The 22756-nt window shown below is 43.6% G+C and overlaps 1 protein-coding gene across 1 annotated transcript in view; it reads right to left on the bottom strand.

Moving 5' to 3' along the window:
- Positions 1-21176, bottom strand: part of LOC122939463 (E3 SUMO-protein ligase ZBED1-like) — a 32487-nt gene extending 11311 nt beyond the window's left edge. The window contains exons 1-3 of the mRNA XM_044295536.1: positions 19722-21176; positions 19119-19520; positions 17913-18023 (exon numbers count right to left, since the gene is read on the bottom strand). Coding sequence (XP_044151471.1) covers positions 17913-18023; positions 19119-19520; positions 19722-21176 — 1968 coding nt within the window. The remainder of the gene's footprint in view (positions 1-17912; positions 18024-19118; positions 19521-19721) is intronic.
- Positions 21177-22756: the final 1580 nt, after the last annotated feature.

Genomic DNA, 22756 nt, shown 5'->3' on the forward strand with positions numbered 1-22756 from the left:
GGTATTGTCTGTGACACCCTGTATGGATGGTGTGCACACAGTACTGTCTGTGGGCCACACAGTCACTCACTGGCTTGCAAATGTGATTATATCACAGATAAATAATACAGGTCCTTCTCAAATAATTAGCATATTGTGATAAAATTCATTATTTTCTGTAATGTACTGATAAACATTAGACTTTCATATACATTAGATTCATTACACACCAACTGAAGTAGTTCAAGCCTTTTATTGTTTTAATATTGATGATTTTGGCATACAGCTCATGAAAACCCAAATTTCCTATCTCAAAAAATTAGCATATTTCATCCGACCAATAAAAGAATAGTGTTTTTAATACAAAAAAAGTCAACCTTCAAATAATTATGTTCAGTTCTGCACTCAATACTTGGTCGGGAATCCTTTTGCAGAAATTACTGCTTCAATGCGGCGTGGCATGGAGGCAATCAGCCTGTGGCACTGCTGAGGTGTTATGGAGGCCCAGGATGCTTCGATAGTGGCCTTAAGCTCATCCAGAGTGTTGGGTCTTGCGTCTCTCAACTTTCTCTTCCCAATATCCCACAGATTCTCTATGGGGTTCAGGTCAGGAGAGTTGGCAGACCAATTGAGCACAGTAATACCATGGTCATTAAACCATTTACCAGTGGTTTTGGCACTGTGAGCAAGTGCCAGGTCGTGCTGAAAAATGAAATCTTCATCTCCATAAAGCTTTTCAGCAGATGGAAGCATGAAGTGCTCCAAAATCTCCTGATAGCTAGTTGCATTGACCCTGCCCTTGATAAAACACAGTGGACCAACACCAGCAGCTGACATGGCACCCCAGACCATCATTGACTGTGGGTACTTGACACTGGACTTCAGGCATTTTGGCATTTCCCTCTCCCCAGTCTTCCTCCAGACTCTGGCACCTTGATTTCCGAATGACATGCAAAATTTGCTTTCATCCGAAAAAAGTACTTTGGACCACTGAGCAACAGTCCATTGCTGCTTCTCTGTAGCCCAGGTCAGGCGCTTCTGCCGCTGTTTCTGGGGAATGCGGCACCTGTAGCCCATTTCCTGCACACGCCTGTACACGGTGGCTCTGGATGTTTCTACTCCAGACTCAGTCCACTGCTTCCGCAGGTCCCCCAAGGTCTAGAATCGGTCCTTCTCCACAATCTTCCTCAGGGTCCGGTCACCTCTTCTCGTTGTGCAGCGTTTTCTGCCACACTTTTTTCTTCCCACAGACTTCCCACTGAGGTGCCTTGATACAGCACTCTGGGAACAGCCTATTCGTTCAGAAATATCTTTCTGTGTCTTACCCTCTTGCTTGAGGGTGTCAATGATGGCCTTCTGGACAGCAGTCAGGTCGGCAGTCTTACCCATGATTGCGGTTTTGAGTAATGAACCAGGCTGGGAGTTTTTAAAAGCCTCAGGAATCTTCTGCAGGTGTTTAGAGTTAATTAGTTGATTCAGATGATTAGGTTAATAGCTCGTTTAGAGAACCTTTTCATGATATGCTAATTTTTTTAGATAGGAATTTTGGGTTTTCATGAGCTGTATGCCAAAATCATCAATATTAAAACAATAAAAGGCTTGAACTACTTCAGTTGTGTGTAATGAATCTAAAATATATGAAAGTCTAATGTTTATCAGTACATTACAGAAAATAATGAACTTTATCACAATATGCTAATTTTTTGAGAAGGACCTGTATAAATATAATTTTTTTTATCTGCAAGGTATTGTCTGTGACACCCTGTCTGAATGGTGTGCACACAGTACTGTCTGTGACTGAGCCTGCAGCCTCTCACACACGGGCAGGCAACTGCAATGTATATATATATATATATATATATATATATACATATAAAAAAAAAAAAAAAAAAGAAAAAAAGCAGACTGATGTACCAGCCCTAAAAAAGGCTTTTTGGGGTGCTGTCAGGACGCTGTCCTTACAGCAGACGAGTCTGTGGACACAGAACACTGCACTAGCTAACGCTTTCCCTATTGAATCAGCAGCAGCTACACTCTTCTTCCTCTCACTAAGAATGCAGCTTCCGAATGAATCTAAAATGGATGCTGTCCAGGAGGTGGGAGGGTCTGGGAGGAAGGGTCTGCTGCTGATTGGCTGGAATGTGTCTGCTGACTGTGAGGTACAGGGTCAAACTTTGCTCAATGCTGATGTATAGGGGGCGGACCGAACATCGCATATGTTCGCCCGCAGCGGCGAACGCGAATAAGTTATGTTCGCCGTGAACTGTTCGCCGGCGAATCGTTCGGGACATCACTACTCACAGATTGCAATTGTCCACTGCAGGGCGCATACTGGTGGTAAAGATCATGTGTCCCAAGGCAATGCCCTGGCAGACGTGGAGGCCAAGAAGGCTGCACTGATGGCCCCGGCCACATTGCAAATGGTGAATTTAGTACCTACTTCACTTGAGTTAACTCAGATGCTTGTGGATCTCCAGTCCTCAGCTACTGACGATGAAATGGCCTGATTAGTGTTATCCAATCTTGCAGAAGAATTCTAGGACAGGATTAATCTGCAAATACCACAGCACAGCTCCCCTTTGTTCATTGCACATTTTCATGGAGTAGGACACAACAGCATTCAAACAACACACATGCTGCTAGCACAGAATTTCTATATTACAGGCATTAAACAGTTAGTGTCAGATTATGTGGGAAGGTGTATCACATGTTTGAGGAACAACCCAAACACCAATGTAACCAGATTGATTAAAGCCCTAAGTGAAATTGAGGAAAAAGTTGCTTTTAAGTCTCATTGTCTTCCACAGGAACCAACTCACCCATTACAGGTGGGAGATATCGTGCTGATAAAGAAATTAAAGAAAGGAAAATTCGCAGGAGACTTCACCTACTGACCACCGACTACAGTGGTAGCCGCGACCCGCAAAGCAGTACTCACGGAAAAAGCACCTACTTGGATCCACGCCACCAGAGTAAAACTGGTAAAGGAGGCACCCCAAAAGGAGGTAATAACGGGGACAAACAGTCCTGACCTCGAAAAAGGACAAAGTGAGGTACTAACGGGGGCAGACAGCTCTGACCTCTACCAGGATGCACTCCCTCAATTCTGGAAGATGGCACAGACGATCCACTTGGACTGTGGGATTACTAACGATCCTAATGACTCTGCCGGAGGATAATAGCTGAAGTTGCTATAACTCAGAAAGGTGGAATCACTACCTTCTGGTACAATTCCTCCAGTACTCACGTTGCAACTTACTCCTTCTGTTTATGCAGCATAATGAAGTGCAGTCCTTCCACGAGATGCGGCAACCACTATAATAATGGACAGGCTTATATCTGTATTACTGACCCTTATTGGGGTAATAGATGTGCATATTGGGGGTCAGCAAAACTGCATGGTACTTGATATGATACTTGCAGAAAGAGGTGGTGTCTGTAAGGTATTGACAGACCCCTCATCCTGCTGCACGTTCATACCCAACAACACCGGCCCTAATTGTAAGGTCACACTGGCAATAAAGAAACTCGAGGATTTATCAATCGAGCTCAAAAGAAACCCAGGTATCGATAACCCTTGGGATCAGTATTTTGGCTGGTCCACTAACTGGAAACAGGCACTTGTACAGTTGGGAATCATTATTCTGATAATTATTATAGTAATAGCAATAGTTGCAACATGTATCATACCATGTGTACAGAAACTGATAATGAAAGGAGTATCAAATATGTCATTTTATGAGACTCTGCTTCCCAATCCTGAAGACAACTCACATGAAGGATATAGAAAATATCTGGCGGTATACAGGGAAAAGGGCAAGGGTAAGAACCATATTATCTAAGAAATTTGGTTCTAAGAGGGGATTGAAGAGAAATGTGACTCCATCTTGTTTCTTCTAAATATGTAAAGAATTGTTATAACATCTCACCCACGCACTGTTTCAAGTTCCCCCGCTGTGAGTTAGGTTCGCTTATCTGTCTCAGGACAGATTCTGTGAATCTCCTAGAACTAGTACAAAGTTCTTGCCTTATTCAGGGTCATTCGGCACAACTGCGTACATTCTTATATGTGACTGATTAAAACCTATTCTTTCTGCTTACTACACATACACATACCATAAAAATAGGTTCCGGTAGTATGTGTGTGAGCACCAATGTTTATCATTTATGATTGGTTTAACGCTGTTGTTATGCAAACTTTTCTACTGCCTATATAAGCCCAAGCAATAGCATAATAAAGTTAGAGTATTTCTCAGTGATACCTGTGTGTGTCTGTTATTGCCAACTGAGAAACATCTCTCCTGACGTCAGTGTCTCAAAGCAAGGTTAGTAACATAGTACATAAGGCCGAAAAAAGACATTTGTCCATCCAGTTCGGCCTGTCATCCTGCAAGTTGATCCAGAGGAAGGCAAAAAACCCCTGTGAGGTAGAAACCAATTTTCCTCACTTTAGGGGAATAAACATTCCTTCCCGACTCCAATCAGGCAATCAGAATAAATCCCTGGATCACTGATCTCTCTCTAGTAGCTATAGCCTGTAATATTATTAAGCTCCAGAAATACATCCAGGCCCCTCTTGAATTCCTTTATTGTACTCACCATCACCACGTCCTCAGGCAGAGAGTTCCATAGTCTCACTGCTCTTACCGTAAAGAATCCTCTTCTATGTTTGTGTACAAACCTTCTTTCCTCCAGACGCAGCGGATGTCCCCTCGTCACAGTCACCGTCCTGGGAATGAATAGATGATGGGAGAGATCTCTAGTACTGACTCCTGATATATTTATACATATTAATTAGATCTCCTCTCAGTCGTCTTTTTTCTAAAGTGAATAACCCTAATTTTGATCATCTTTCAGGGTACTGTAGTTGCCCCATGCCAGTTATTACTTTAGTTGCCCTCCTCTGGACCCTCTCCAGCTCTGCTATGTCTGCTTTGTTCACTGGAGCCCAGAACTGTACACAGTACCCCATGTGTGGTCTGACTAATGACTTGTAAAGTGGTAGGACTATGTTCTCATCACGGGCATCTATGCCCCTTTTGATGCAACCCATTATCTTATTGGCCTTGGCAGCAGCTGCCTGACACTGGTTTTTGCAGCTTAGTTTGCTGTTTATTAAAATTCCTAGATCTTTTTCCATGTCAGTGTTACCGAGTGTTTTACCATTTAATAAGTACGGGTGACTTGCATTATTCCTTCCCATGTGCATAACTTTACATTTGTCAGTGTTAAACCTCATCTGCCACTTATCTGCCCAAGCCTCCAATCTATCCAGATCGCTCTGTAGTAGTTTACTGTCCTCATCAGTGTTAATTACTCTACACAGTTTAGTGTCATCTGCGAAAATTGATATTTTACTATGCAAGACCTTCTACAAGATCATTAATAAATATATTGAAGAGAATAGGGCCTAATACTGACCCCTGAGGTACTCCACTAGTGACAGTGACCCAATCTGAGTATGTACCATTAATAACCACTAGTGTTGAGCGGCATGTCCCATATTCGAATTCGCGAAATTTCGCGAATATTCGAAAGAATATTCGTAAAATATTCGCGAATATTCAAATTCGTTATTATTTCGCATATGCGATAATTCGAATTTTCGCATCGCATAATACATATTATGAGATGCAAAATTCGCATGTGCGCTAATGAAATCGCCTTACGAAGATTCGCAACTCAATTCAATCACTAATGTAAGAATGCAAAGCCCTTTGCCTCTGTTCTGGGACAAGTGCTGATATTCGCCTGTGCGCTAATAAAATCGCCTTACAAAGATTCGCGCCTCAATCACTTTCTAGGCAATGTGAGTAAGATCTGAGCTTTTGGACTTTTGTGAATCAATCGAGATACAGTGGGGGGCGATGACAGTAGTTGACAGAGTACAGATCAATGTCATCTGTAAGGTGGAAACTAAAATAAAAAATATGAATATTCGTAAATCGAATTTTACGAAGTTTGAAGTATTCGCGAATATGGTGCTAAACTATATACATGCACAGGCCTTTGCCTCTCTGTTCTGGGGACAAGTGTAGATATTCGCATGTGCGCTAATAAAATCGCCTTACGAAGATTCGCAACTCAATTCACTAATGTATGAATGCAAAGCCCTTTGCCTCTGTTCTGGGACAAGTGCCGATATTCGCATGTGCGCTAATAAAATCGCCTTACGATTACGAATATTCGCGCCTCAATCACTTTCTAGGCAATGTGAGTAAGATCTGAGCTTTTGGACTTTTGGGAATCAATCAAGATACAGTGGGGGGTGATGACTGTAGTTGACAGAGTACAGATCAATGTAATCTGTAAGGTGGAAACTAAAATAAAAAATACGAATATTCGTAAATCGAATTTTACGAAGTTTGAAGTATTCGCGAATATGGTGCTATACTATATACATGCACAGGCCTTTGCCTCTCTGTTCTGGGGACAAGTGTAGATATTCGCATGTGCGCTAATAAAATCGCCTTACGAAGATTCGCAACTCAATTCACTAATGTATGAATGCAAAGCCCTTTGCCTCTGTTCTGGGACAAGTGCCGATATTCGCATGTGCGCTAATAAAATCGCCTTACGAATATTCGCGCCTCAATCACTTTCTAGGCAATGTGAGTAAGATCTGAGCTTTTGGACTTTTGGGAATCAATCAAGATACAGTGGGGGGTGATGACAGTAGTTGACAGAGTACAGATCAATGTCATCTGTAAGGTGGAAAGTAAAATAAAAAATACGAATATTCGTAAATCGAATTTTACGAAGTTCTACGTATTCGCGAATATGGTGCTATACTATATGAATGCACAGGCCTTTGCCTCTCTGTTCTGGGGACAAGTGTAGATATTCGCATTTGCGTTAATAAAATCGCCTCACGAAGATTCGCAGCTCAATTCAATCACTAATGTAAGAATGCAAAGCCCTTTGCCTCTGTTCTGGGACAAGTGTAGATATTCGCATGTGCGCTAATAAAATCGCCTTACGAATATTCGCGCCTCAATCACTTTCTAGGCACTGTGAGTAAGATCTGAGCTTTTGGACTTTTGGGAATCAATCGAGATACAGTGGGGGGTGATGACAGTAGTTGACAGAGTACAGATCAATGTCATCTGTAAGGTGGAAAGTAAAATAAAAAATATGAATATTCGTAAATCGAATTTTACGAAGTTCTACGTATTCGCGAATATGGTGCTATACTATATGAATGCACAGGCCTTTGCCTCTCTGTTCTGGGGACAAGTGTAGATATTCGCATTTGCGTTAATAAAATCGCCTCACGAAGATTCGCAGCTCAATTCAATCACTAATGTAAGAATGCAAAGCCCTTTGCCTCTGTTCTGGGACAAGTGTAGATATTCGCATGTGCACTAATAAAATCGCCTTACGAAGATTCGCAACTCAATTCACTAATGTATGAATGCAAAGCCCTTTGCCTCTGTTCTGGGACGTGCCGATATTCGCATGTGCGCTAATAAAATCGCCTTACGAAGATTCGCGCCTCAATCACTTTCTAGGCAATGTGAGTAAGATCTGAGCTGTTGGACCTTTGGGAAACAATCAATTATATGTGTACTGTAATTTTGTGGAAAAAAAAACAAACAAAAAAAACGAATATTCGTTTTTACGAATATATAGCACTATATTCGAAATATTCGCGAAATCGCGAAGTTGCGATATTCGCGAAAAAAATTCGCTTTTCGAATATTCGCGCTCAACACTAATAACCACCCTCTGTTTTCTATCATTGAGCCAGTTACTTACCCACTTACAGACATTTTCTCCCAGTCCGAGCATTCTCATTTTATATACTAACCTTTTATGTGGTACAGTGTCAAATGCTTTGGAGAAGTCCAGATACACGACATCCATTGATTCGCCGCTGTCAAGTCTAGAACTTACCTCCTCATAGAAACTGATTAAATTTGTTTGACATGATCGATCCCTCACGAAGCCATGCTGATATGGCGTTATTTGCTTATTTCCGTTAAGATGCTCTAACATAGCATCCCTCAGAAAACCTTCAAACAGTTTACCCACAACAGATGTTAAACTTACCGGCCTATAGTTTCCAGGCTCTGTTTTTGGACCCTTTTTAAATATTGGCACCACATTTGCTATGCGCCAATCCTGTGGGACATTCCCTGTCAACATAGAATCTGCAAATATTAGAAATAAGGGTCTGGCTATGACATTACTTAATTCCCTTAGGATACGGGGGTGTATGCCATCCGGTCCTGGCGATTTGTCTATTTTAATCTTTTTAAGTCGCTGATGTACTTCTTCCTGGGTCAGACAGGACACTTTTAATGGGGAATTTATTTCAACATTCGGCATGTCATCTGACAGTTTATTTTCCTCAGTGAATACATTGGAGAAAAAAATATTTAACAGCTTTGCTTTCTCCTCGTCGCTCTCTGCGACTCCCCCCTCATTACTCTTTAACGGGCCGACACCTTCAGATTTATACTTTTTAACATTTATATAATTGAAGAACATTTTAGGGTTAGTTTTACTCTCTTTGACAATTAATCTCTCGGTCTCTATTTTGGCCGCTTTTATTTGTTTTTTACATGTTCTATTTTTTTCCTTATAGTTTTTCAGTGCTTCCGTGCTACCTTCCTGTTTTAGTGTTTTATATCCTTTCTTTTTGTCATTTATTGCTTTCTTTACAGTTCTGTTTATCCACATTGGTTTCTTTTTGTTCCTTAACCTTTTATTCCCATACGGTATGTACCTCTCACAATGAGATTTTAGGATGCTTTTAAAGATATCCCATTTTGTGGCTGTATTTTTATTTCTGAGGACTTTATCCCATTTAGTTAGGCCTATGGCCTCTCTTAGGCTAGTTTCACACTAGCGTTCGGCTGTCCGCTCGTGAGCTCCGTTTGAAGGGGCTCACGAGCGGACCCGAACGCTTCCGTCCAGCCCTGATGCAGTCTGAATGGATGCGGATCCGCTCAGACTGCATCAGTCTGGCGGCGTTCAGCCTCCACTCCGCTCAGCAGGCGGACACCTGAACGCTGCTTGCAGCGTTCGGGTGTCCGCCTGGCCGTGCGGAGGCGTGCGGATCCGTCCAGACTTACAATGTAAGTCAATGGGGACGGATCCGTTTGAAGATGCCACAATATGGCTCAATCTTCAAGCGGATCCGTCCCCCATTGACTTTCAATGTAAAAGTCTGGACGGATCCGCTCAGGCTAGTTTCACACTTAGCTTTTTTTTGCAAATATAATGCAGACGGATCCGTTCTGAACGGAGCCTCCGTCTGCATTATTATGATCGGATCCGTTCAGAACGGATCCGATCGAACGCTAGTGTGAAAGTAGCCTTAGTTGGCTAAATTTAGCTTTTTTGAAGTTTGGTATTTTTGTTCCTCCCTGTAGAAACGCTCTTTTGAATGATAATTGGAAGGTTATTACTTTGTGGTCACTATTTCCCAGGTGTCCCCCAACCTGCACGTCTGTTGTTCTGTCAGGCCTATTGGTTAATACTAAGTCCAGTATGGCCGTCCCTCTAGTCGGGTCCTGAACCAGTTGGGAGAGGTAATTGTCTTTGGTTATTGCCAAGAACCTGTTTCCTTTATGAGATATACAAGTTTCAGTTTCCCAGTCTATATCTGGGTAGTTGAAGTCCCCCATAATAACCACTGGTTGTCGTAGAGGTCCAGAAAGGTCCACATCCTTTCAGAAACCCCCCAAAAGTGACCCCATTTTGGAAACTACACCCCTCAAGGAATCTTTGAAGGTGTGTAGTGAACACTTTGACCTCAAAGGTGTGCCCTAGAATTAGGAAACACTTGGCAGTAAAAAAGGAAAAATAGCATTTTTTTCTAGAAAAAGTTGCTTTACACCCACATTTTTCACTTTCCCAAATGGTAACAGGACAAAATGCAGCCCCCATTTTGTTCCCCATTCCCCCCCCCCCCCCCAAATACGGCAACACCCAATATATGCTCAAAAAATTATGTATGGGCGCACAGCAGGCTTCAGAGTGGAAGGAGCACCATATGGCTTTTGGAGAGCGGATTTAGCTGGAATGGTAATTGGAAGCTATGTCGCATATGAAGACACCCTGAGGTGGCCCTACAGTGGAAACCCCCAAAAAGTGACCCCATTTTGGAAACTACACCCCTCAAGGAATCTTTCAAGGTGTGTAGTGAGCACTTTGACATCAAAGGTGTTCCCTAAGATTAGGAAACACTTGGCAGTGAAAATGAAAAATTTAATTTTTTTCTAGAAAAAGTTGCTTTACACCCACATTTTTCACTTTCCCAAATGGTAACAGGACAAAATTCACCCCACATTTTGTTCCCCATTTTCCCCCAAATACGGCAACACCCCATATGTGTTCAAAAAATGATGTATAGACGCACAGCTGGGCTCTAGAGTCAAACAGCAAAATAAGGATTTTGCTGACCTAAATGCCAGACATGGATTTTAGGTGCCATGTCGCATTTAAAAAATTCCTGAGGTACTCAGAAATTAAAAACCCCAAGAAGTGACCCTATTTTGGAAAGAGCACCCCCATACGAACATTTTAAGTGGTGGATAGGGTACTTTTTCAGCAAATGTGTGTCTCACAGAAGGCAGAAACACTTGTTAAAGGATTTCAAAGCACACATTTGTGAAAATGAAAAATTGCTAGCAGACAATGGCGGATTACAATAGGGGTGTTCGGGTCGGCAGCCCCGGGCCCAGCACCGCTGGGGGGCCCAATGCCAACCCGAACGCCCATATACTGCGGCGGGGCACAGGAGCACATAGTTCCCTGCCCCGCCGCTGATCACTGCCATAGGCTTCAGGCCTGGTAGGACTGAAGCCTATGCGGTAGTGAAATCCCAGCGCAGATGGGCGTGATGAAGTCATCGCACACCTCCTGTGCCGGGACGTGTGCATGCCTGCCTCATCCTGTCTCTGCGAGCAAGCGCCTGGCCCTGGACATAGGTGAGTATTTAGCTTTTCTTTTTTTTTTCTTTTTTTATTGTATGTGCCTACTTTTGGGGAATTGGGGGGGTGGGGACACATATAAAGACATATTAGTGAAGAGACATCGAGTACATCAGGGGAAATTACTATATTGGGGCTTTTGTATGGGGGCAAATTACTATGTGGGGGAAAATTATGGCGGTATTACTATGTGGGGGCTGTGTGGGAGAAATTACTTTGTGGGGGCAAATTACTATGGGGGATTACTATCTGGGGACGTTGCTATTGAGAGGCACTGTAGGGGCAATTCTATTATTTTTGGGGACACTATACAGGGATTATTACCTGGAGAACAAAATAGGGTGTTATTATTATTACTGGTGGCACTATAGGGGACATTATAACCGGTGTAGACAGTATAGGGACATTTGGGGTAATTTATCAAACTGGTGTAAAGTAGAATTGGCTTCGTTGCTCATAGCAATCAATCAGATTCCACCTTTTATTTTGACAGCTCTTTTGGAAATCCAGTTCTACTTTACACCAGTTTGATAAATGACCCCAATTATGTCTACTGGGGTCACTATTTTTTCAGCAGTATAATTCCTGGGCCATTGGGGAGCACAACAGGTACAGTATTGGGAGTGGCAGCAAGATAAAATTGTCGGGACACCAGGATGGGGAGGTTGATGGAAATCTAATGTATCTGATTAACAAACTCTGTAGAGACGAGATGCGGCTGAAAGAATTTGCTATGGTGGTCTAGGTCAAACGGAGGAGAAGAGGAAAGAGAAGATTTACATGACAGGAGTTGTCCCTGGATGTAAGAGGTATGTGGTGCTGTATTCTCCTCTAAGTCTTTTTTAAAATAATTATATGAATTTAAAATTTGGCAACCAAATTTTTCAATTTAGGAGCCTATTTTGGGTCTTTTTTTTAGGCCTCACACACACGACCGTGACGTTTTTTGCGGTCCGCAAACCGCGGATCTACAAAAAATGGAAACCCCCCGTGTGCCTTCTGCAATTTCCAGAATTCAAATTTGCAATATTTCACGAATATTTAGGCAAATATTCGTCATATATTCGCAAATTAGAGATTTCTTGATTGCAAAAAATCGGCAATGTCATATTCGTGAAATGCGCGCGAAATACAGGCGTGGGTCACTTTTGATACATTTTTCAAGCTGCTAGAAGTTTCCTAAACTGGAGAAAATGGTTGGCACGGCAGAACATTAAAAATGGCTTTATATGCAGTTAGAGTGCTGCAATATATTTGCAATTGCGCTAATCAGCACTAATGATGTGAATATTTGGGCGCAATACGTGAAACTTCACATTTTAGCAGGACTACATATAAGTATGGACAGCAGAACCTATCACACTACCTAACACACTGCATTGCAACAGCTACACTATATCAGGATATAACCTACACTGACTATCTCCCACTAACTATCTGTATTATCTATATAATCTATTGTCACTGTCCCTTAGGCGACTGATGTCAGGAGATCAAAGAGACTGGCTGAGCATGGAGGAATCTGACAGCCTCCTTGATTTCTCTTGATTCAGTGTTGATAGGGGTAATGACCACTTCCCTTTTATCAGCTGTTGCCCAGTGGTCATCACTTCTACCCTTTATAGTCTAACCCCACCCTTCTGACTATGCGGTAGATAGCTTTATTTGCGTTTGGCTGAGCTGGTGTGAGGTCTCTGGTGTTCCGGATCGTCCTTCTCTACAGAAGTTAAGTGTCGCATTTGTTTGTGTTTGTTTTATTCCCTGTTGTTTGTATCTGGGCCTGAGACATCTGGGGAGGAATGGGTTGTCACTGGTATTAACCTTATTCCAGGGCCTTATAGGGAAAAAGGGCCTAGGTTGCCTGCATATGAATATTCCTACCTTCAGGGTCTATTCATATTGATAGGTAGTTAGAGCCAGGATTAGGGTTGTTTAGGAGGTGACCTGTTTCTTCCCTAGTTTCCAGGCCCAGTTACTGTTCCCCTTCCCTCCTGTGTTCAGTGTGGAATTTTCCCCCCACACTGATCGCGACAATATCTACCGCCATAAAAAACGTCATTTCGTTCAGGTCAGTGCAGCTATGGATCCTATGTCTGCACTGGTCAAATAGCTGCAGAGACTATCATTGAGGGTAGCTGACCTCCGCGCGACAGTCTTACTGATTCAGAGACCACAGGCGGCTGGTCTGATGGTGGGTGCCCTGAAGCTAAGGTTGCTCTCCCGGACAGATTTTCTGGGGGTAGTGACAATTTCATTAGGGTCAGGTAATCGTGTAAGTTGTACTTAAAGCTGCGTCCATACTCTTCTGGGGATGAGTGTCAACGTGTGGGTATGATCATTTATTTGCTTCAGGATGATACACAGTCTTGGGCTTTTTCTCTGCCGACCTGGTCACCGTCCCTCCAGTCGTGAATTCAGGAGATGGGCTACAGATACAGAGCGGAATGATCCTGCTCTCCGTAGCCAGTTCTGTCAGGGTCTATCTGAGAGACTGCAGAACGAGCTGGCCTTTCATGAAAAGCCTGAGTCATTGGAAAAAGATATGTCCCTTGCTGTACGTCTGGATAGACGCCTTAGGGGGATATCTAAGGGTCCTCACCCTCAGGACGTACTCAGACACCTGTGGTTACGCCTTGTGAGGAGCCTATGCTGTTGTAAGGAGCTACTCCTGGGACTGCTGGTAAGAGCTCTGGTCATATGAAGGGAGTCTGTTTTTGTTGTGGAAAAAAGCGAAATTTCGTGAATATTTGTCCATACATTCAGCGTCAAGGTATAAACAAAAAAACAAAAACAAAAAACGCTTAATCCCTAAATTACTATTGGTGGTGTGGAACAAGAAAACATACTTTTGTCATTTACTGGTAGTACCCGATTTCCCCTGTCTGCCGAGGTGGCACTAGAGTTCAAAACTGTGGAAATCGAGGTAATTATCAACAGTGGGGATAGGGTTAACCTGATAGATGGATAGTTTATTCGTTCATTGGTTGACTACTAGTGCACTAGAGAAAAGCATTTCTGTCTTTGCAATTGATTCTGCACCTCTTACCCAAAATGCCTGTCGCAGGTGGTAAATGACATCCATTTAAGAGTGGTTGATTTCCATCAGGAATCTATCTCATGTTATGTGTTGGAGGGTCTTCCTGCTCCGATGGTTTTGGGCTTACCATGGTTAAGCAAACATAACCCTACCATCAACTGGCTAACGAGTGAGATTCTCGATTGGAGTGATTTTTGTAAGGACAACTGTCTTAATGCGTCTTTTTCTGTGGTCACCACTAAAACTTTACCCTCGTTCATTTCCAAATTTTCTGATGTGTTTTTTAAGAGTGGTAACCAGGAGTTACCCCCGCATCGGGAGTATGATTGTCCCTTCAATCTAATTCCTGGAGCTAAACTGCCCAAATCTCGGTTGTATAATCTTTCGGAACCCGAAAGAAAGGCAGAAAGTCTATGCGAGAATATATCACCGAGAGCTTGGCGAAGGGTCATATCATACCATCCAAATCCCCAGTGGCTGCTGGGTTTTTCTTTGTAAAAAAAAAAGATGGTACCCTTAGACCATGTCTGGACTTCCGTAAGCTCAACCATATTTCCGTCTGTGATCCTTACCCCCTTCCTTTGATTTTGGATTTGTTTAATCAAATTGTCGGTGCCAAGGTGTTCTTTAAATTGGATCTGATGGGGGCATATAATTTGGTAAGGATCAAAGAGGGGGACGAATGGAAGATGGCCTTTAATACCCCTGAGGGTCATTTTGAGAATCTGGTCAAGCCTTTTGGGTTAACCAATGCTCCAGCAGTTTTGGGATCGACCCGAAAATATGAAAGCGCTTATGCGGTTTTTGGGATTCACCAACTACTACCGTAAATTCATCTTGAACTATTCAACTGTGGTTAAACCTTTAACAGACATGACTAGGAAGGGGGTTGATTTCGCTGTTTGGTCTGAGGCAGCATTATAAGCCTTTATTGCTGTGTTGGAATGTTTTGCTTTAGCCCCTATTCTGGTGCAACCAGACGTGTCTCAGCCATTCATTGTAGAGATTGACGCATCCGAGGTAGGGGTGGGAGAAGTTTTGTCGCACGGTCCTTCACCTAGTAAATGGCGCCCATGTGCTTTTTTTCTCTAAAAAACTTTTGACTGCTGAAAGAAATTATGATGTGGGTAATAGGGAATTGCTGGCCATAAAGTTGGCTTTTGAAGAATGGCGCCATTGGTTGGAAGGAGCAATTCATCCTATTACGGTAATTACTGATCACAAAAATCTGGCTTATCTTGAGTTGGCTAAACGACTGAATCCAAGGCAGGCCAGATGGTCGCTGTTTTTCACCAGATCTAACTTTATTGTCACCTACCGCCCTGGGGTTAGGAACGTCAAGGCGGATGCTTTGTCGCGCAGCTTTCCTGGGAGGGGGGGGGGGGGGTGATTCTAAAGATACTAATCCTATTTTGTCTGAAGGGGTAGTCATATCTGCCCTATATCCTGATCTTGGGGCTAAAGTGTTGGAGGCCCAAGAGGATGCACCAGACTTGTCCTCCAGGGAAATTGTTTGTTCCTTGAGATTTAGGTCATAAGGTATTTGAGAAACATCACTGTACTGTCTTGGCTGGACACCCTGGGAGTAGATCCACTGTCGATCTCATCTCACGCAGATTTTGGTGTCCGGGGCTGCGTAAGTGTGTTGAGGACTATATGTCAGCCTGTTGTAGCTGTGCTCGTGCTAAGGTGACACATGCTCGGCCTTCTGGATCTCTTCTTCCGTTACCCATGGACGCATTTGTCCACGGACATTATCACGGATTTGCCTGGTGGTAGTTGATCGGTTTAGCAAAATGGCGCATTTTATAGCATTGCCTGCTCTACCTAATGCCAAAACTCTTGCACAGGTGTTTGTCGATAACATTGTGAAACTACATGGCATTCCCTCTGATGTGGTGTCTGATCGGGAAACTCAGTTTGTTTTCAGATTCTGGAAAGCGTTCTGTACTTGACTGGGGGTGCAATTGTCCTTTTCTTCTGCTTTTTATCCTCAGTCGAAAGGACAGACGGAGCGCACCAATCAGAATCTGGAGACTTACTTGAGATGTTTTGTTTTGGAGGACCAGGAGGAGTGGTCTTCATTCTTGTCGTTAGCTGAGTTTGCCATTAATAAATGTAGACAGGAGTCCACTGATAAGTTGCTGTTTTTTGAGGCATATGGATTCCATCCAGAGTTTGGCACATTTTCTGGTTCTCACACTTCCAGTATTCCTGAGGAGGAACGATTTTCCTCTTCTTTGTCTTCGATTTGGTGGAAAAGTCAAAATAACCTGAAAAAGATGGGCAAGAGGTATAAGCGTGTGGCTGACAGAAGACGTATGAGTGGTCCGGACCTGAGAGTGGATGATTCTGTGGGCTGTCCACAAGAAACATTAAGCTTAAGGTACCTTCTTGGAAGTTGGGCCCAAGATTTATTGGTCCATATAAGATCACTGCCATTGTTAACCCTGTAGCCTTCCGTCTTGAACTTCCTCAGGCTTTGAAGATTCATAACGTATTTCATAAGTCGTTGTTGAAGAAATATGTCAAACCTGTTGAGCTGTCCTCCTTGCCTCCCGCTCCTGTCATGGTGGACGGTAATTTAGAATTTCAAATCAGCAGGATTGTGGACTCCCGAGTTCTCCGTAGATCACTCCAGTATCTTGTCCACTGGAAGGGTTACGGACCAGAGGAGAGGATGTGGGTTCCAGCGGCCGATGTTAATGTGAATCGTCAGGTGAAGGCCTTTAACAGAGCCTATCCCAATAAGGTTGGTCCTGGTTGCCCAGAGGTCACCCATAGAAGGGGGGGTACTGTCACGGTCCCTCAGGTGACTGATGTCAGGAGATCAAGGAGACTGGTTGAGCATTGAGGAATCTAACAGCCTCCTTTATTTCTCTTGATTCAGTGTTGATAGAGTTAATGACCACTTCCCTTTTCTCAGCTGTTTCTCAGTGATCAACACTTCTACCCTCAAGAGTCTGACCCCACCCTTCTGACTTTGCGGTAGATAGCTTTATTTGGGTTTGGCTGAGCTGGTGTAAGGTCGTCTCTGGTGTTCCTGCTCGTCCGTCTCTACAGAAGTTAAGTGTCGCCTTTGATTGTGTTTGTTATATCCCCTGTTGTTTGTATCTGGGCTCGAGACAGAGACTTCCATTCGTCCATCTGGGGAGGAATGGGTTGTCTCTGGTCCTAACCTTATTCCAGGGCCTGATAGGGAAATAAGTAGGGCTGCGCATCTTCACTCGTCTCACGATTCGATGCGATTACGATTATCAAGTCCACGATTCGATTCGATTCGATTCGGCGATGCATCACGATGCATCAAGATTATTACCCAAGTCCCCTTGTTTTTCAATTTTACATCAAAAAATTAATTCAATCAGTCAGAAATTGCACAAAAATATTTATTTGTATCTGCTATTTAAACAAATCATACCAAGTTCCCTGCATATCATATAGCAAAGTCTGAATGAACAAAACAGTGCAGCAGACAACAGTATTTATTTAAAACAGTACTGTCAGTGTCTCTGTAACATTAAACTGTTGTGCTGGCCTGGCTGGTGCAGTTAGTTTATAAGTTTTACAATAGTTTTACCATATAATATATATTATATAATATTAAACAGTACCTACAAAAAAAGGAGCACTTCAGTTCCTGACTGTAAAACATCACAGTGAGTCAGTGAACCTATAACACAGTCAGTGTGACAGTGACTGTGTTATAGGTTCACTCACTGTGATGTTTGCCAGTCAGGAACTGTCTGTCACACAGTGTGTTCAAGTTGTCTGTGTTGCAGAACTTCCTGGTTCACCGTGATTGTTTTGGCAGCAGGAGCAGCACCACCACCACCACCACTAGCACCAGCACCACCACCAGCACCACCACCACCAGCACCACCACCAGATGGGTAGTACGTCTAGATCAGTGCTATAAGCTCTCAGAGTTGTCACTTTACAGAAAACGTTACCTGCACTGAGCACTCAGCAAGCACTCTACCACGATACATCAACTGAAGCCAAGCCATGCCACCATTAGAGGAAGCTGGAAAATCCTTGACAGAATACATTTTCAACTGAATCTGAAAACCTTGGACAAATCTTTATGGGATCACAAACACACACCACAGAATACCAGAAAAAAAATAAACACACATCCTCCTCACTGAATCATAATGGTAAAGGGCAGGCCACAGGACGGGCAATGTGGCACAGCCACCATAGTCAGACATGATGTCAGAAGGTCGGTGTGTGTTTTTTTGGTTTGTGTGAATGTGTATTTGTGTGATCCAATAAAGATTTACTCCAGGTTTTAAGTTTAAATTTATTCTTTCAAGGATTTGCCTTCCTCTGGTGGCTTGGCGGGCGTCAGTTGTCTGGAATTAAATACAGAATTCTTTTGGTTGAAGGTTAAACCCCTAAACAGAGTCAGAAATTCACAGAGCATGACAGACACATTGGGAAAACACCAAAAAACACGTCAGTGTAAAAATACAAAATGGATCGGACGGACAGTCGCATAATAGAAAACCATTCTCTATCTCCTCTAGTCTCCACTCCAGTGCTGCTAAAAGCTAGAATAATATCATATATTCTGATTAATCATCACAGTGAACTTAGAATATATGATATTATACAATTACAAATATACATATTATAACAAAATGTTACATTCATTGATCGTTTGCAATTGCCACGACCTGCCGACCACTGCCAGTCACCTGCAGGCGGTCACTGCCAGTCTGACTGCCAGTGCCACGACGGCACCCCACCAGTCAGTCAGTCACAGTGACTGAGTGCGTTCCGTTGAGGACGAGAGTGGCATAACTGGCGTTAACCGTTAAGTAACTGGTCTTGTTGACAATGACAGGGATGGAGTTGGAGTAACTCGTCGTGAGGGAGGGGTGGGGAGGAAAAAGGGAAAGGAGAGGAAAAAGGGAAGGAGGGGAAGGGAAAAGGGAAGGGGAAGGGGGAAAAGGGGAGGGGAAGGGAAAAGGGGAGTCTGGCACTGGCAGGGGAGACAGAGAAATAAAAAATTTCAGTGGCAGAGACAATGCTATAAACAAAATCTATAAAATTAAAAACACTGCTCAGCATTTTGGAACATGTAGATTTTTCTGTAAGAACACCAATTGATCTACATGGTCTGGTTTGAGGGCGCTTCTTTTTGCAGTTACCACATCTCCTGCAGTGGAGAAAACCCGCTCTGCAGACACACTTGTACCTGGGATACACAAGTATTGCTTTGACAGCCGAGAAAGGAGGGGAAATATGACCTCATGCTCACGCCACCAGTTCAAAGGGTCCTCAGTGAGAGGCAGAGGTGGGGCTTTACAATAGTTTTCCATTTCCTCTTCAGCCTTGGCATAGGGGGTCTTTTTGGGTTCTATTGTACCTTCAGTGTCAGTGAAAGACTGTCCCAGCAAACTCACGAGCAGCGATCTGGCCTTTTTGGGAGGAGATGGTGGAGATTCAGAATGGTTGTCTTCGATGGGTGAACTGTCCTCTTCTTCCAGAGTTTGTTTTCTTCTAGGCACTTGATGATCCTCTTGTGTCCTCTCACTCTCATCTGATGTAATCTGTGTTTGAACAAAAAAGAAACGGAAAAAAAAACAATAAGTAAAAACACAAATGTCAATGCCTTTGATTCTGATGGGGTGATGAAAAAGCACAGGAAACGGACAGTACAGTTCCCGCACCGCATCAGATTCAGAAGCGTGGTAGTGCTACTGTCGTTTCAAGAAGAAACATGATGGAATTCTTCAAATTAATTTAATTACCTCCAAGGATGCAGCTTCCTCAGTGACTCCTTTAAATATCTCCAATCTTTCTTCATCTGTGAGGATGAAAGGCAGTCCCTTAAAGCGAGGATCCAGTGCAGAGGCTGTATGAAGGATCTTCTTCTCGGCCTCACTGCTGTACCTCTTCTGGAGATCTGTTCTAATAGAATTCTTGATCTCATGGATCATGGGTGTGTCTCCCATCGTGTCTGTCATGCTCTGGAGAAGTTGTGCATTTATAGGGGCAATGAGAGAAACTGTTGGATTGCGCTCTTCTGACATCAGCATGGTTGCATCCTTCATTGGCTTTAATGCACTCACGGCGTCCTCTGCATTTGACACATCTGTTTCGTTTAGAGTGCAGAGATCGGACTCTCCTCTTCTGACTTCTGGAGACAGCAAGGTGGCACAGACTGCAGGTTGTTGTTCCAAGAACCTCTCGACCATGTCGTATGCACTGTTCCATCTTGTTGCCACATCAGTTATCAGCTTATGATTCTTCAGGCCAAGACATTTCTGTTTCTCTTTTAGACAGTGGCTTGCTCTAGTGCTGCGGTGAAAGAATGTGGATATCCGACGTACTCTGCCAAGAAGCCTAGAGAGAGTGGCCACTTTCAACGCTCGCTGGGATGCAAGATTCAGTGTATGGGCGAAGCATTTCACATGGGGGAATTTTCCAACTTGAGCTGCAACTATCATGTTTGACGCGTTGTCGGTCACAAGCACTACAGATTTATCGGACAGCTGCCATTCTTCCACAACATGAGAAAGTAGCTCTGCCAGATGAGCACCCGTGTGAGACTCATAAATGGCTCTCGTTTGCAGTACATGCGACAAAATCTGCCAGTCCTTACTAACGTAATGTGCTGTTATTGTAACATAAGACTCTGTCGTGACTGAAGTCCAGGAATCGCACGTTATTGCGACTCGACTTGCTTGGCTCATTGATGCAATTATCTTAGCTTTGGTTTCGTGGTAGAGTGCAGGTATGACGTTTTCTGTAAAGTGACTTCGTGACGGGATCTTGTAACGCGGCTCTATCGTCTTCAAAAGGTAGCGAAACCCACTGTTTTCCACAACAGAGTAAGGGCGCAGGTCCTTCGCTATGAAAGCTGCCACAGCTTTTGTTATTCTCTTTACCTTTTCAGAGTTGGGTGGCAAAGTTGACTGTAACATTGCATCAATTCTTGGCTGATCTGGGTTCATTTCCTTGGTGGTGGTGGTGGTGGTGGTAGGTTTTAGCATTTCTGGGTGAAAACGGCTGACGTGGTTTCTCAGATTAGTAGTATTCCCTAGATATTTAATTTTTGTGTGACAGATTTTACACACAGCGTATGACTTGTCCAATTCGTGCTTCCTACTTTTTTCATAAAAGCCAAAATGTTCCCAGATGTTTGCTTTTAAAAAGCTAGGTGCATTTTTTATCTCTCGTTCCTTTTGTTCTACTTCTGCCATTTTTATTTACTAGCAAATGCAATGCATGCCAGGCATCTATGTGAATTTGTGAGTAGGGATGACACAAGTCTTGAATTTGAGTGACTAAGCCTAAAAGCCTGCCACGAGATCAACAGAAAAAGTAACACTGCTGGCTGCTGGTGGTGGAGCGATTCTCCTCCTGCCTGTGGTGGACTGGACTGAGCCTGAGGAGTGAGGAAAAACGGACAGGTGAGGTGACAATTTTTTTTTTTTAGGTACGGTAATAACAGGCAGTGACCAGCTGCAGTCTCTGTGAGTGGTGTATCTGTGTGATGGTCACCTACCTGTCACAACAAGGTGGCAGAGTCTGGCTGGCACGTGGCACCTGCGCAGGGGCGTAGCTAGAAATGACTGGGCCCCATAGCAAAAAAAAATTATGGGCCCCCCGGTGGTGACCTCTATGAACCTTGTAAAGAAACCAAGACAATGGGGACACAGCTTTCTGTAGCAGTTACATCTGACTCCGGTCCCCGAGGGGCCCAAAGGCACCAGCATTATAAATGGCACAACATGCCATGTGCCATTTATAATGCTGGTGCCTTTGGGCCCCTTGGGGACCGGAGTCAGATGTAACTGCTACAGAAAGCTATGTCCCGTGTCCCCATTGTCTTGGTTTCTTTACAAGGTTCATAGAGGTCACCACCGGGGGCCGGGGGCCCATAAATTTTTTTTGCTATGGGGCCCAGTCATTTCTAGCTGGTAGGCGGCGGTAGAGAGTTTACATTGGTGCTCGAGGCTGTGCTTAATGCTACTTTCACACTTGCGTCAGAGGATTCCGGCAATCTGGACGCAAATGGATGCATTTGTCAGGCGGATCCGGTGTTTATTTTTTTCACAGATTTAAAGGTCTGCGCAGATCGGAAGAACGGATCCGTCAATGCAGCAATTTTAATGCCGGATCTGGCACTAATACATTTCAATATAAGTTTAAAGCTGGATCCGGCAAGTGTTCAGGATTTTTGGCAGGAGAGAAAACTGTAGCATGCTGCGGTATTCTCTCCGGTCAAAAAACGTAAGAGGGACTGAACTGATGCCTCCTGAACGGATTGCTCTCCATTCAGAATGCATTTTTTTTTTGCCATTTTAATGCAGACGGATCCGTTCTGAACGGAGCCTCCATCTGCATTATTATGCGCGGATCCGTTCAGAACGGATCCGCCCGAACGCTAGTGTGAAAGTAGCCTTAGTCTGATACACGTGTGAAGTGAAGTGAAGGGGCTCTGAGGGTGCAGGATCAGTAACTGTCAGTAAATCTGACACTCCAGCAGTTTCAGATCTCCTGAATAGTGTGAGATAAATGACTGTAGACATTCCCAGACTGGCCACTAGGGGCCGCTGTTTGACCGCCTTTCATAGACCCGGAACCTAAAGTTCCGTCCACTGTAGACGGAGGGGAAGAATAAGAGAGACACAACCGAAAAAGATAAAGAAGAAACATGGCGCGGGCGGCAATTCGGCAAAGGTATGAGAAGCGGCAATATGATCTGTGTAGGTGGCAGGCGGTAGGTGTATGTATATGCTGTGTAGGTGGCAGCACTGGCAGGCGCTTTGGAGGTACT

This window comes from Bufo gargarizans, chromosome 5 (assembly GCF_014858855.1).
Source record: "Bufo gargarizans isolate SCDJY-AF-19 chromosome 5, ASM1485885v1, whole genome shotgun sequence".
Taxonomy (NCBI): Eukaryota; Metazoa; Chordata; class Amphibia; order Anura; family Bufonidae; genus Bufo; species Bufo gargarizans.